Source organism: Temnothorax americanus, unplaced genomic scaffold, assembly GCF_048541705.1.
Source record: "Temnothorax americanus isolate GAGA-0224 unplaced genomic scaffold, ASM4854170v1 Scaffold3, whole genome shotgun sequence".
Classification (NCBI taxonomy): Eukaryota; Metazoa; Arthropoda; class Insecta; order Hymenoptera; family Formicidae; genus Temnothorax; species Temnothorax americanus.
Window position 1 is genome coordinate 8,183,000 of NW_027509442.1, and position 14,704 is coordinate 8,197,703.

The 14,704-nt window shown below is 33.2% G+C and overlaps 2 protein-coding genes and 1 long non-coding RNA gene across 5 annotated transcripts in view; 2 read left to right on the forward strand and 1 right to left on the reverse strand.

Moving 5' to 3' along the window:
• LOC143900045 (uncharacterized) overlaps nt 1-9,379 on the forward strand; it is an 86,138-nt gene extending 76,759 nt beyond the window's left edge. The window contains exon 5 of the mRNA XM_077410969.1: nt 8,979-9,379. Coding sequence (XP_077267095.1) covers nt 8,979-9,065 — 87 coding nt within the window. The 3' untranslated portion in view covers nt 9,066-9,379. The remainder of the gene's footprint in view (nt 1-8,978) is intronic.
• LOC143900015 (uncharacterized) overlaps nt 1-14,704 on the forward strand; it is a 297,879-nt gene that overhangs the window by 9,948 nt on the left and 273,227 nt on the right. The window lies entirely within an intron of this gene.
• The window catches only part of LOC143900050 (uncharacterized), a 53,426-nt gene continuing 41,981 nt past the window's right edge, over nt 3,260-14,704 (reverse strand). Inside the window, exon 4 of one of the 2 annotated variants that reach the window (XR_013257700.1) lies at nt 3,260-3,738. This is a non-coding gene — a long non-coding RNA (uncharacterized LOC143900050). Of the gene's footprint in view, nt 3,739-9,521; nt 10,375-14,704 lie in introns of those variants that run through there. The other variant, XR_013257702.1, reaches the window with a different exon arrangement.

Consider the following 14,704-nt stretch of genomic DNA (forward strand, 5'->3'; position numbering starts at 1 on the left):
ATATAGATGTATAGATTTATTTGTTATTTACTTTTTCAAATAAACAATATCATTATTTGTTAATAATTAATCCACCTTTTAAAGTAAAAACAAAGAATATTAAAATATCTTTTGGAATTATGATATATCTCTCGAAACATATATATATGTTTTCTAAATAAACCGTTGAATGTTCAAGCACTTAAATTTACAATCGGTGCAATTAAATTGAACGTGACAACATAGAGAATTCCCAATCCTTCACGTCTGGTTTTTAAGCCTTTTCCATCGTGTCAATCAAATTCGGTTGACAATTAAATTAAAACGCACTCGCAATCTGTAAAATTAAACGAAGTAGGTATGCGCAGAGTAGTGTGCGCGGTATGGTATATAGGTATTCTCGCTCGGTGTACGTTTCGTGAACGCCGAAACACGGGGCGTTTTATCCCAACCCGATGTAACTTTAGCGTGAAACGAGCACGCGCGCCGATTAGAATATTATCACTGGCATGGCGGCGCGTCGCGTGTCGCGCGTCGTCCCGCGCCACGCTCGCACCACTGAATCACTCGGTTTACGCGGTGGCAATAACGCTTTCGCGGAGTTACTCTATCTATAAATTAACGATATAGCGGGAGGAGCGACGTGCATCGATGGAGAGTACTTTCGGCCTACAATATTTTATCGTTGGAATTTGGTCGTCTGGTCGATCGCTGACCGGCCGGACGTGAACTGTCATTGTCGCGGAAGTAACTGACAAGTTAATTACGCTGTTGTCGCGGCGCATTGCGGAGGAAGAAAGAGAACGGGTGAAAGTGTAAAGCCCATTTTTATTTATGGAAATATATCTGGCTAATTACCATGGTAAATTAACAGGGATTTATAGCATTTAATGATCGAATTTTTTTGGATAGAGTCAAAATGCTTCTTTACTGTTTCGTATGCATCATCGTATGCATACATTACTTTAAGTGTAATTCGATATTGGTCGATGCTAGTGTTAGGTACTTTCAAGAACAAAAAGACACAAAGATGTAATACGAGTATTTGCAAGATATTTGTAATTTTATTTCTCTATCGATGTGTGTGTGTGTGTGTGTGTGTGTGTGTGAGACAAAAGTTATAAATAAAGAATACGCCAAAAAATTAAACATGTTACGTGTAAATATAATTATTTACTTGTATGCGACAGTAATTAAACAAATAACACGGTAACTTTGCTCGTTATATTATTATATTAACATAACAAAATTGTATCTTTAAACTTAATTTCTAGCTATATTAGCGTTTATAACTTATATTAGCATTGTGTAGCTATAGTAAATCAGCATATTAACGCAAATATTTACAATTGTTTACACGTGTGAACTTAATCACCCATCAGGTTGTTTGGTTATTGTCTTTAGCAATCGAAGCAATAAAAAAACATCATAAATGACTCAACTGATACGTTCCCGCGCCACGAAAAATATGTTTGTACTTTGATGTGTTTGCTTTTTCTTTAAACGATAAAAATGATGTTTTCTGTAGATCTTATGGAAACAAAGTACCGATGCATTATCCTATTTATCAAAAGTTTTAGAAAAATAACATTATTTTTGAAAAATAATACAATCAGAAGAGTATTTCTGTAGTTTTGCTTATACTGCGCGAAATATATTAATATTAGGGTAAAATACGAATTAATTTTTATAAAGTTTAATGACAACGTGAAACAAAATGTACGTAAATGGATAAAACTGCGTTAAGCGTGGCCTTAAAATTATTCTTTATCTATGTTATTTCTGATATACACATACATATATGCGAACTTTTTTTGTATTTTTAACTATGCTACGATAAGATCATTTTTCTCTCTGGCTGTTTTCCGGATCATTAGCTTTACAATCGGCACCTCTTTTTTGCGTTGGCGAATCAAGCGACGTAGTCGTGTCGCGATGTAGATTCGATAAATTTGAGCCGGCGGCGCGGCGCCGGTAATATCGATGGGTTTCGCGTTTTGCTTCTGGCGGATAAGCGATGGTTGCGATTATAGGCGAGAGTTACGCATGCGAATTCGTCGATGTTTCCGATCTGATGCTATTCAATTTGCCGAACAATCTGCAGAAATGTCCGTTCTAGCTGTTTATTCTGAAATAAATGTCTGATTACACGAAGCGCCGCTTGCCCGCTTCCATTAATTATTTCTAAATGTCGTTATATCTGCTGTGGCTTTAATTTTTAAACAGGCAATCATAAACATTTTGATCACGTACGAGATGCAACTCTGCCTTCCGAGAAGGGAGTCGCGTCCCAGAGATATTTATCTGTTTTATAGATTTTCGCTTAGGGAAGAAACACGCATGATATATACGAGTGGTCTCTGCATCAGTTTGAGTGAAATAGCGAATAAAATAATTACATTTTTTTATTTTTACACTTTGACAAAACGTGTGCAAGTTAAAAAAATTGTGAAAAAATTGTAATTGTTGCTCCATCAAAGATTGTGATGGAGATTTTGATTGTCAATGTGGATCGGTTTATATTGCGATGTGTATGGTAACGTAAAGGGGTGAAACGAAGGCAGAGTTGGTTTAACTAAACGAGAATAGTGCAGATTCGTGCGCAGCTGGCGTGACTTGATTCGGAAAACATTTGTTTTGTCAATACGACAAGAGCTTGACCGAATGAGAACGATGGGTTACGAAAAGAATTTCATCAAACGTTGATGAAAACATCAAAACGATGATCGATGCACAAACGACATTCGTACTGTTTCTGTAGTTGGCATCTCCTATCGTGTTCTCGTATATTTCAGAAAATTAATTTTTTGTAATTTAAACGTTTTTCGGAAACAGAAAAACGGAGGCGAGAAAGGATAGAATGAGGAGAGAAAGGAACAGAGAAATATTTCTCGGTCGAAGGATTCTCGGACGATTTTCCAACGTCGGCAATTAACCTCAACAGCTCGTTTTTGCTGTAACGCATAATTTTTCATTTTCCGATATCGGAGTATATGAAAGTACTCAGTTTTAATTAAAGTGGTTATATTATAATTTTAGACGTATAAAATATGAAAATAGAAATGCAGGGTAATCAATAAAATTTCTTGAAAGTATTTTCTGTAGTGTTAAGTATTTGCATGCGTATAAAATTAAAACAAATTCTTATCATTGCACTTAAGAAACATGTTTTTACGTTTTTGGCAAATAAATAATTTTAATTTTAAATTTTCGAAGACATAGAAGCAGAAAAGACAAAATATTAAAATTAAAATCTATTTTAATATATTGTATATATAAAAGTAGATATTTATACATATAGGTATATATAATTTTTTTACTACAAGATCTTAGCATTACGATAGTAGTGGTTAGTAAAACATTGAAATTCACATCTTATCAAAATTATATCTATATGACTTCCGTTAAAATATATATACATTCTAGGATCAGATAAACTTCGTCGTGTTTAGGTCTGAGAAATCGCAGGTTGCAGCATGTTGCAAACAAGGGTGTAACGTTTCGAGAGTGCAACGCGTCAGCCGTTATCATTAAATAATCATGTTGGCATAGTCAGATGGCAAATGCGATTTCCCTGCTGCTCTGGTAGTAATAGATGTCAGTATAAACTTCCGATGAACGACCTCTGGACCTCTGGTTACTCGCGGACAGAATCGCCGTCTCAGGTTCATAACACGTGCAATGGTTATGACTGCTCACGAAATATGGACAGTGCATCCCAGTTGAATAATATTTCATCCCTTGCTCAACGGAGCTCGGCTATAATAAAATTGGTTTCGTATATGTATACATAAAATGTCATTATATTTAAAATTGCAAGTAGTATAAGTAATTGCAGGTTGGATGGTTCAGGATTTTTCGAAATCGCAACAGTACAAAAATTATTTACGTTTTATGAAACCTCCATACTCTTAGGTTTTTAGCAGATATGGTTTATTTCATAAAATCAGCGCTGTGTAAAGATTAATCGCTGTATCTGGGTTTACGGTTGAAAGTATTTTATTGCTTGACTTTTATATTTTTATCGTGTATATAGAAAAACTTTTGTAGAATATTATATATATAGAGATTGTAAATATGATTTATCTTTTTATTTTTCCGAAAACAAAAGTTGCTGTGAGAAGCAAAAAAAAATTTTTTGGGTGCTACATAAAAAAATAATAAAATCTAGCAAAAATAATTAAAGAACGGAATTTTAACATCAAATATATACCATAAATGATATATTTTTGGTGTTTTATTTGGTATTTTATTAGTGTCTATTACGGAATACATTTATAATAAATATTATCGATGTGTATGTCACAGAAAAATTAAAATATGTACAATGTATGTGCATGTATAGATGCGATGAAAAGAAAAGTAAAATTTTATGTATATTAACTTATATACTATAAATTTTATATTGATATCGCAGTTAATTTCCTCGAGAATTCTTAAGAAGCAAAATTTAAATTTTGCAAGATATAAGATTATATTATCATACAGTTTTTCTTGGAAGAACAACGTCACGAGATAAAACTACCAACTTTTAACTGCTATTTGCAGAACGTGGCGTTAACGACGCAAACGATCGAGCTATTCGCGTAGAATTTCTGGAGATGCATCTGTCGCGAGATTGTGGACACACTGAAAATTGGCATTAACCTGTCCATGCATCAAATTCTGTCTACAGAATTGAGCTTGACCCGACATGAATACCGAGTAGACGTGGTCCAGCTACGAAACGGTCAAAGACGGATGTTCGCACGCATTCGTCGTGAATTCCAGGCTTCCCATTTCCCATTCCATCTCAGAATTTCGAGGAAATTCCGTACCTGCCCGTCATAGAGGATGATTGTCTATTATTGCACTCTGAACTTTTCGCGTTTCATAAGCTACCGCATTTCAATAAATTTTTCTATCGTCGATTTTTTCTAGACTATCTATCAATCACGATTCTATTGTATTCCATAATGTATACGTACAATGTATACATGTTTACCGACGCTTGCCGAAAAACACGGTTATAGCATATAAAAATTTTGCTACTGTTAATCAAAATGTTGCGTTTACAGTAAGTTGAAGACTAATGACGATTAATGCACTGTTTAACATTGATTCTTTCATGATTCTCATTTTTAAATGTTCGTATGTTCTATGGTGAACTCGGAGGCAATTTTATAGCGAATAAGATAAAACTGAAAACGCTGTCGTGGCGCAAAAATCGCATCGCGTGTTCACTCGGCAAGATAACAAGGACTATGTATAATTACACATGTGACGTTGCATAAATAATTCATGATAGGATGTACCACATGTATAATTTATTATCACCTACAGGACTATATGTTATCGTTCAACAACTGCATCATGTTTAACATATGAATGAATATTGATTTACCTGACTAAATATTCTATTGTAATGATACAAGTTACCGAAAGGAATGCTTTTCCATATAAAATTAAAAGTTGGGGATCACATTGATCGACTTGATTCGATGATAATGATACGAATATACTGGTGTGGCAAAATATAAAAAATGAAATATATGTATATATATAATATATTACTTTATAAATCTTTTCAGATCTTTTTTCACTCGACCTCAATTTGAGCGTCGTTTGGAACTGTTTCGAACTTTGGAACAAACACGCGCATCGATCACACGCTGTGGTATATCAAAGCACGAAATAGTTTTCGCGTCGATGAGTTTTCTTCTTTCCGTTACTTCTACCTCTGTGCCTCTTCATATTCGCGGCCTTTTGTCTCAAGTCAGAATCATAGCTGCGCTTCTATATATGATGCAGACGGAGAAAAGTCTGTTGCACCAACATAAAATACTCTCTAGATGAGTTTTTATATACATTTCACCTGAAATTTAGTTCTTATCTCTCTGTAAGAGAGTTGTGCGTAAACGTGTCACGATACCAGAATCAAAATCCTAATCACAAGTAGATAAGGGATTTTCGACAACATTAAGTAAAATTTCAACAAACCACAAGTCAAGTTTTGATCGTTTAGCAACTGTGCCATGCTTAATACGAATATAAATATAAATTTATCTAATTAAATGTTCCATTGTAACGAGAAAGCAACCGAAAGAATAATTGCTTGTTTTTTGCAGAGCAATTTACGAAACGTTTTAAATATATTATTCATTGAACTAATAATTGCGAGTTTTATAGGAGTGATAAGTTGTTGCATTTCGATAACGTAATCCGTATTAGCACGGAATATAAACAATTGTATTGTTTTATGGCGAACACGGAAAGTTCGAAATCGGTGTTAATGCGTTTGTCGAACAGTTACCATACAGTCGGGTTGTTTTGCGAAGAGTAAATGTTTTCCTAACGGTTCGTTCTCGCTCGATCAACTGTTTTGAGCAATTTGAGCCCATTTCCAGAGAGATTTAATCAACCAAGAGTTGATAGCGTATATGATACTTTTCACATTCGAAAATATCTCTTTGATAATGTTATTTTTCTTTAACCTGCACTTTTGTGCTTTATATTATGTTTTCATGGAAATTTTATATGCTAAAAAAAATATACAAGTTAAATATTTTTTATTTACATGATTGCGTGTTTTTAGAGAATGTTATGGACTTTTTATAATTTTAGATACAAAAAAATGAAGATATTGTTATAGGATGAAATAATGTAAATCGATTTATTTTTATAAATGGAATTCTTAATTTTATTTGTTGTATGATGCGATTGAACTTTGATATTTTTCAGACTTTCACGATATTGGCATATTGTTACATATGCAATGGCGTAATAATTTATGATACCGTTAAAGGCATAATATACATATAATATGTCATCTAACTTATAAATGAAATACCTATATATTACTAATATTGTCAAATCTATAATCTGCCTTTGATTCATTATTTAGCTGTAATCCATGTTTGTATTCTTGTTTTGAAACACGGTTCAGAAAACGTTGATAATTATTCAGAGAAAATTGATGAGGTCGTGAGATAGATTATTAGCAGCAAGACTGGTATAATTAGTCCAATGTCGCTTCGTGTCTCGCTCCATTCCATTGTTCTAGCGACGCGATCTTCTGTTCTAATCGCATATTCTATCGCGAACATCTATGTCGTTTGCTAATAAATATACAGCAACGCGACACGACGCGACGCGATGCGGGGCAACAGTTGCAGGCTGTACCTGCAGGCTAGCTACCGGATTCACGATTAACGACCGGCGATGTATCGCGGCGCACAAATATCGCATCTGCCGGCTGGAGATTCTATTAGCGAAACGCCGCGTCGCTGGTTAGGAGCAAGGGCTTAAGGCAGAATAATGCACTTGCGCAGACACGATTAAGTCTGCCGACTGATTACTCCGAGTTTAAAGGTAGCACTTTAACACAACAACCAACTTTAACGAGCAATAATATTGCAAAGAAAAATATAACTTTGTGTATGTGAGGAACAACATTATTCCACAATTCTACAAAATACATTAAAAATATGCTACACATAGTTATAGATAAATGTTTATTAATAAAAACTTTATTAATCGATATCTTTGTACAATATTATTTGCTACAGATTATTTGTTATATCACGTATTCATTATTCAGATATAAATTTTTTATTTCCATGTATTTAAAAACTCTGTAAATCTTCAATTTAAATATTAAATTATTGTACGTACTTTATATATTATTGTACAGTATTTTTAAAACGGAAATAAAAAAGTTCATCACACACATGTTTATTTTATTCTTAAAAAGATATAAAAAAAACGGAAAACTTTTCTTTTTACATTTTTATTCAATTCTCATAAATTATGCTTAAAGTCAAGATAAGGATCTATATCTGCTTTAATCTTCATTTTTATTACCTAAACAAAAATAGATAAATAGTAGTAAATTTCGCATTCAGCGCTTCTTAGCATTGTTGTTGAAACAGCTAGAGTTCTTTCGGTTAAAATTTATCTTTACAGCAGTTTTCAGGAAAGATTTACGTTACTATTGCGCTTCATACTTTTTATTTTAAGAAATGTGGTACTACCGCATTTCATGTACTTTGCCCCGTTAGCCATGTACTTTGCAATGTTTTCAACAAACAATTGTTTTAGAAACGTGACGCCGATGAACAATCATCATGATATCTTGTGAATGCTCAAACATTTATTAATTACGAGTGTTCGATATTCTTGTGCCGTATTAATTTCATACGTTACATTGCCATTATCCGTTCATAAATGCATTCATATTGACAGAGTAACAATACAAAATTTAACAAACCGTGAAATATGTAATTATCATTGAATCTGATATGGTTAGCATCTCTAACGCAGTTCGATAATAAAGTGCTAATCAATTCATCGAATAGAATGTCAATTTGTGGTTTCGACGTCCTAATTTTATGATTTTCTTATTCACTGCACAAAAGATATTGTTTTAAAGTGACATATAAATACAATATGCGTTAAAATCTAAAGAAATTTCAAAATGTCAATAAATTTATATTTTTAGGAATAATTTTCAAATGCGTGCAGTTTATCAATATAACGCCTTCTATTTCTGTATCATAATTCTTGTCGATAAAAATATTTTTAAGTAATTTTTAATAAAAGAGGAAACGTACTGTTTCACTAATAAGTTTTACTTCAATATACTTATTGATCAATGTCTCACTGACGATAATAGAAAGAAAATCTTTTATGTGAGCAATCGGTGGAGCGAGCGACGGCCGGAGATGGTAATGCACTCGATCTCGATAGATACCCATTGCTCTGCATGCAACACCGCGGGGGATTGAGCAGCTCGCTCACGGGCGCTGTCCCCTCCAACCCCTTTCGATCTGCATGAAATTAACGCAAAGTTTACCGACCGAACCCTATACTCAGCTCGTAGACAAAGTTTTCGAAGAGCTTAGAGGGTTGCGAGGATAAGGATGACTCTGACGTTGGCCTGTGCACATATACATATATAATACATGTACATGTACATACGTCTAAGGACTAAATGTAGAAGTGCAATAATCTTGTTAAAGGACATGTTGGACCCGAGAAGTCATGAAGCATCGTCATATTGGGTCCTGATCGACGCGCCACGAGTTGCTGAGACTCGGAATCGCTGAACTCGGACAGCGAATATCCGTATAGACGTATCGTATGACTATAATTTTTCGTCCGTAAATCTGCTTACAATTGTTAAATAACTTGTATTTCACGCAACTTCCAGCTTACTCAGATCTATTATTTCGAAATATCATGCAAAACGTTTCCGCTCGTCGTAAAGTCGCAAATCCAGGGTTGTTATTTAATCGAGTTTTGTCAACTATATACCATCCCGAATCGGATTAATTCGATTTGTGAATGCCATTAGGGTGTCATGGCATTGCATTTCTTTCAGATTAAACACTTCAGCTTCTGCAATAAAAAAACATACAGTGCAAACTGCGTCCATATTAATCACTTACCTTCGTTTTCATAAATTTGCATGAAGTTAACGAGTATATGTTTGATAGAGGAAAACAAATTTCTCGTGGGATTCCTCGATCGTACTCCCGTTGCTAAACATAGTGAGAGACATGATGTCCAAACTCTATAGTCTATACATTGACTAACTTCTCAAGAAGGGAGTAAAATTTCTTCTTAGAAAGTTATAACTTAATTAATTGAACGCAAGCTTGGCTTGGATAATCCGTTTTCTTTTGAGTTGATAAAAGTTGATATTACACAAGAAGGGGGGAAATAATTTTAAAATGGTCAATAATATGATTATTTTAAAAATGAATTTTTACAAAGTGTAACTACAGTGAATATTCTTCCAGTTGCTATCAGAATTGTTAAAAAAAAGCTTAAATTATAATTATTCTAACGCATATTGTATATGTGAATAAGTTTAAATTGTTCTGCATTTCGGTGTTTCTTGCATATTCATATAAAGTTAATGCAATGTTTCATTTGGAATGTTAATTGCGGTTACCATAATGTAACATACTCTGCCAACGCGGAGTGCCTTCTATAGTTAAACATTGAAGTTATAAAGTCATTGCAATTACGGCTGCTGACTTGATTGTTTCCAATTTTGTTATCACACGTACGTTATACATCATTTCTAGATTTTAGACTTATTTTTATCTTATTTGATGTTATCTCTAAATCTTATATTTCAGATAACTCATTTGTTGTTATATTTATTTTCTGCATACACGCGTTGCGTTAAAATTTGCATTAAAATAGCAATTTTAGTTTGGTCGTCTTTTTGAAGAATAGCTAAGCTTCTTATTTATAAGAGTTATTTGTGACACACACACATAAAGTGTTTCTTTTAAATAAATTAGGAAGATTATTCGGATGCACATTACTTAACCATGAATACAAATTACACTAGTAGCTATAGTTCTGATGAAATTAAGAAGCCCGTTGCATCTTGAACATTTTCTGCAAAAAAACGTGAATTATAAAATTATAAAAATTTCGAATATTTAAATAGTAAATACTATAAAATCTTACACGAAAAATCTTATATCAAGATTTCGTGAAGATAAGATGTATCGTTTTCAAACAAATCCATGTTGATTAATTATCTAATGTTAATTAGTTATTAATTAGACAGCATGTTGCAAATATCACGCCTATAGTGCTAAAAGCGTGAAGAGGATGAGTAAGTGGAATTACTAGTATGTTAATTCCTTTATACACGAAACACACACATCGTGCACATTTATGTTTTGGACAGTGTGGCAACTGTGGCATAATGGAATTCAGTTTTAACAACACGGCTGCATATTTCGAAATCCCACGTGACCGCGACGATAGTATTAATATCCTTTGAGTAATTACATATCATGAATTATTAAATTATTGATTAATATTATTAAACAAGCCTCGATATAGAAGCGGTATAGTTCCCGACTTTTAAAATTAAATTTCTGGGTTTAGTCTGCATTTTTATTTTTTAAGTTATACTTTTTTCATGCTTTAACATTTGATTATCTTTTCAAAGTTTTATTTTTAAATTTTCTGTTAGAATAAAGTTCTTGTGCTTTATAAAGAACTGAAATTCCGAAAATTATTTAATATTCGCACATTTTCTTTTAAATACCTTACAATGCCTTACATATAGATCTCTCACAGAACATATGCCTATGTTGTAAATGCATTACAAGGTAATGAAAATGTCAAATGTCATTCTGTCAAATTGTTTCACCTCGTTGATCACAATTGTCAGAAACACAGCTTTGTGCTTGCCTCTCTATAGTTCAACGCACATAATTGTTTTAGATCATTGCCGTATTAGGTACAGTGCCAGTGGGCAGTTCAATTCCAGCAGGTAATCTACTATGCTGAACTGGAATGCTTTGACGTATTACAGCTACAGTTAAAAATGCAGCAAGAATTAGCTTATCTGTGCATATGAGGCTTTTAATACGTAAAATTAATCAATGACCGAATAAAGTGTGCCGTTAAGTGATCAATTTGGTTGTTTTATTGATTAAATCTTTGATATTTTGCTTTGTAACCTAGTTAGAACGGTTTATAACATGCAAATTAATGTTTGATGTGTTGCGTAATCAAAAAGGATTATTTTATCGACTTGAGAAAGTGGATGAGATGCAAACTGAATCTGTCTGTTAAAACGTGCGTTAATGTAATTTGTTTCAAATTTCTGGTTTTCCGATGCATCTGACAGCAAGCACGAGATGGGATGGTGAGCCACCTTGTACATTAATGTAACAGTGGAGAGCGTACATTGCGGCGTAGTAAATAGACCATGTAAATGGCGAAATTGTATTACAAGCGTGAACGAAGCGTATATCGCTGAGAGAATTCCGTAAATGTTCAGGTATTATTTTCTTTAATGCGGTCATTGATTCCCGATAAATTTTTCTCAAGAGATTTTATAACAGTGCTTTTATATTCACTCGAAAACTGTATTTCCAGTTTTTATGGCAATGAAAAGAATGAATAAAATTTTCTTTAAAAAACTTTTTTAGACCTCATCAATGTTCAGTATATCTTTAATCATCTCTAAGAAACGCGATGACGGAAAATTGTTTACTTTCTTGTTCAGATAGGATTTGCGCGTTTGCAACCTAACATCTTGACGTGTTTTCTTCGCAAGCAACCCGGGGCAGAATTGCCAAGTGGTACTGTTGTTCGAGCCAGTGTGTAGATCCGGATTCCACGACTGTGTCTACGTTACAATCACGTTGCAATTACGTTACAATTACGTTGTCCACATTCTGAGATAGAGATGCTTATGATTTTGGCGTTGTGTAGCATCGCAATGGCAAACTCAATGATCATGAGCGACCAGAGCGACTTTAATCATCTACATACAACACGATTGCGATACGGCGAGAATAAAAATTTCTAGTTTTTGTTTCCACATAGAGTCATGAAGACATGCGTCTTTGTGCAATTTATTTATTTACATTTGTTAATTTGTTTTCAAGCTGGATAAAGATATGATTTAGATTTATCTATAATGACAAGGCATGTGTGTGTGTGTGTGTGTTGTATTATAAATATATGTTTTTTCAAAACGCATAAAGAAAAACAAAGTTCCGAAAAAGTACTTGTAAATAACGTATTCTTTATTAAAAAATACGCACACACATACATATATATGTGTATACATATATACACATATAAACAGCTGAATTAGACAGCTATTTCATTTCTTTTAAAAGCGAATAAAAATATTTGACATTTTTGCCACTTGTTTTGAGCAACGTTGAATTTCTCTTTTCATTGCAGTTCCATATTTTTAGCATAAAAATGTTTTTCTATTTTTTGAATCAAAATTTTGCTCTTTAGAGAAATTGCTCTATACATTTTACACGTCATTTTCTTTCAATTTGCTTCCTCGAACCTTTCTTTTGTCTATTTTTCTGTGACGATGAGTTCGGTAAAAGCGTTATTACATTGTTTCACGCATATCTTGTCAAATTTTTACATAATGTAAATTGTAAAGAAAGAAGAATGGTTGTTCGTTGAACCAGCGGATCTCTGTTTCTGCCTTCTTTATATTTTTACGCTGGTCACGATACACGAGAAATTAGTTTCCCTTCGTGCAGCCTTTTTTATTAAATACATGCATTTAGCTTGTAGTACATGGCAGTGTTATTAATGAATGTTTCACCAGTGAAACTACTGTTTATGTTAGCTTTTTACAGACATGCATAGTCAATCCATCCATTACGTTATATAATACTTGCACTCGTTCGCGTTCGGAATACACTTATATTATGTTACATTATATATTTCGGACATACCTTCGTTAAAATATGTAGAAATAAAAAGACTGTTTAAATGTTGCTGGCATAATATATGTAAATTATGTCCGGTAATATTGCCACAAAGAACAGTTTATCGAATTGTTTATACAGTTCGCAGAGCTCAAATATATCGCCGAGCGTTTGCAACTCGTAATTTGTTACCGAAGAACAAATGCGCCAAGCTCGATAGAAAAATTCTACTTTTGCATTCCATGGGCGGCAATTACACCACCGACGATTTGCGATATTTCCTCGAGCTCGTTATTTTTCTCGTAATCCCGAGAAGTCCACGCACAAACTGAGCAAATTTTCCAGTCGTAATTTTCCAGTCGTGCTAATCTTGGCATTTCTTAATGAATTTGTCTGTGGCCGCCCCGTGTGCGCTCCAATGGGAGGTTTCCTTTTCGATTCGCTCGTCCATTTGTCTTCAAGCTCAGCGTATTCTCGTGAAAGCCCCCGAACCTCGCCAATATTCTTATCATATAGATCATCCGAGCTCTATATGTTCAGGATATTACTGGAATTAACTTATTGCCGAAATGTTTTTGAGGGATGACTAGGAGCGCTGTGATAAGTGATTGTTCGCATTTGCATGTTTTTGGAACGCTGTTAAATTGGCTCTTGTGACTCACGTACTACGAAAATCTCGGATGGTGCTGACCACTTCTTGCCGAGAAATTACGCAAATGTGGTTGTGCTAAACTCATTGGTTTAACACAGCTTGGAAGCAGCGCAATCATGAATTAAACGGTACGTTGAATGTTGAAATGTTTTAACGAGGTATACATGTCACAACTGTTTGGAATTAATATAATTCTCTGTAAAGTATGTTGTCAAACAAAAAAATTTAAAAGACACATATTTATTACATTATATATAGGTGCTTATTTTGAGAGGTTTAAAAAATGAAACAATCTCTCTCTCTCTCTCTCTCTCTTTCTCTCAAAGCTAGCGCTTATATTTGATTCTAAGCAATTATCGTCGAAACAGTAAAATATATAAAAATGTTTTAAATAAAACTTTTATAGCTTCTTATGCATTTTATATAACTGTGTATTTTTAGAATTTTAAAAAATCTAATATTTTTAAAAATACTTTTACTCTTATTATTATTGTTGTGTGAAATTATACTTTCTCAATGAATTTGAAAGATTATAGATGAATAGTGTTAAAATAATAATATTTTACAACAATGTTTTTGTTTATCATAAATTGTTTTATATTTAAGTACATCTGTTTATAAAAATGAGATTTTATTTATATATTTATGAATTAATATATAGATATGTTTAATTAAAAGAAGTGAATGAAGGTTTTTTTTATTTTTTTTAAGTATTAATTCAAAGGTTAATTCATTTATGAGATATACTATAATATCGAGTTACATAACTGTGACACTGTGACCAATGCTATAAACGTATAATTAAGCTAAATATAACATTTCTTGAAATAGCAATAAGTAGAAGGGAAAAAGAATAATTTCCCAT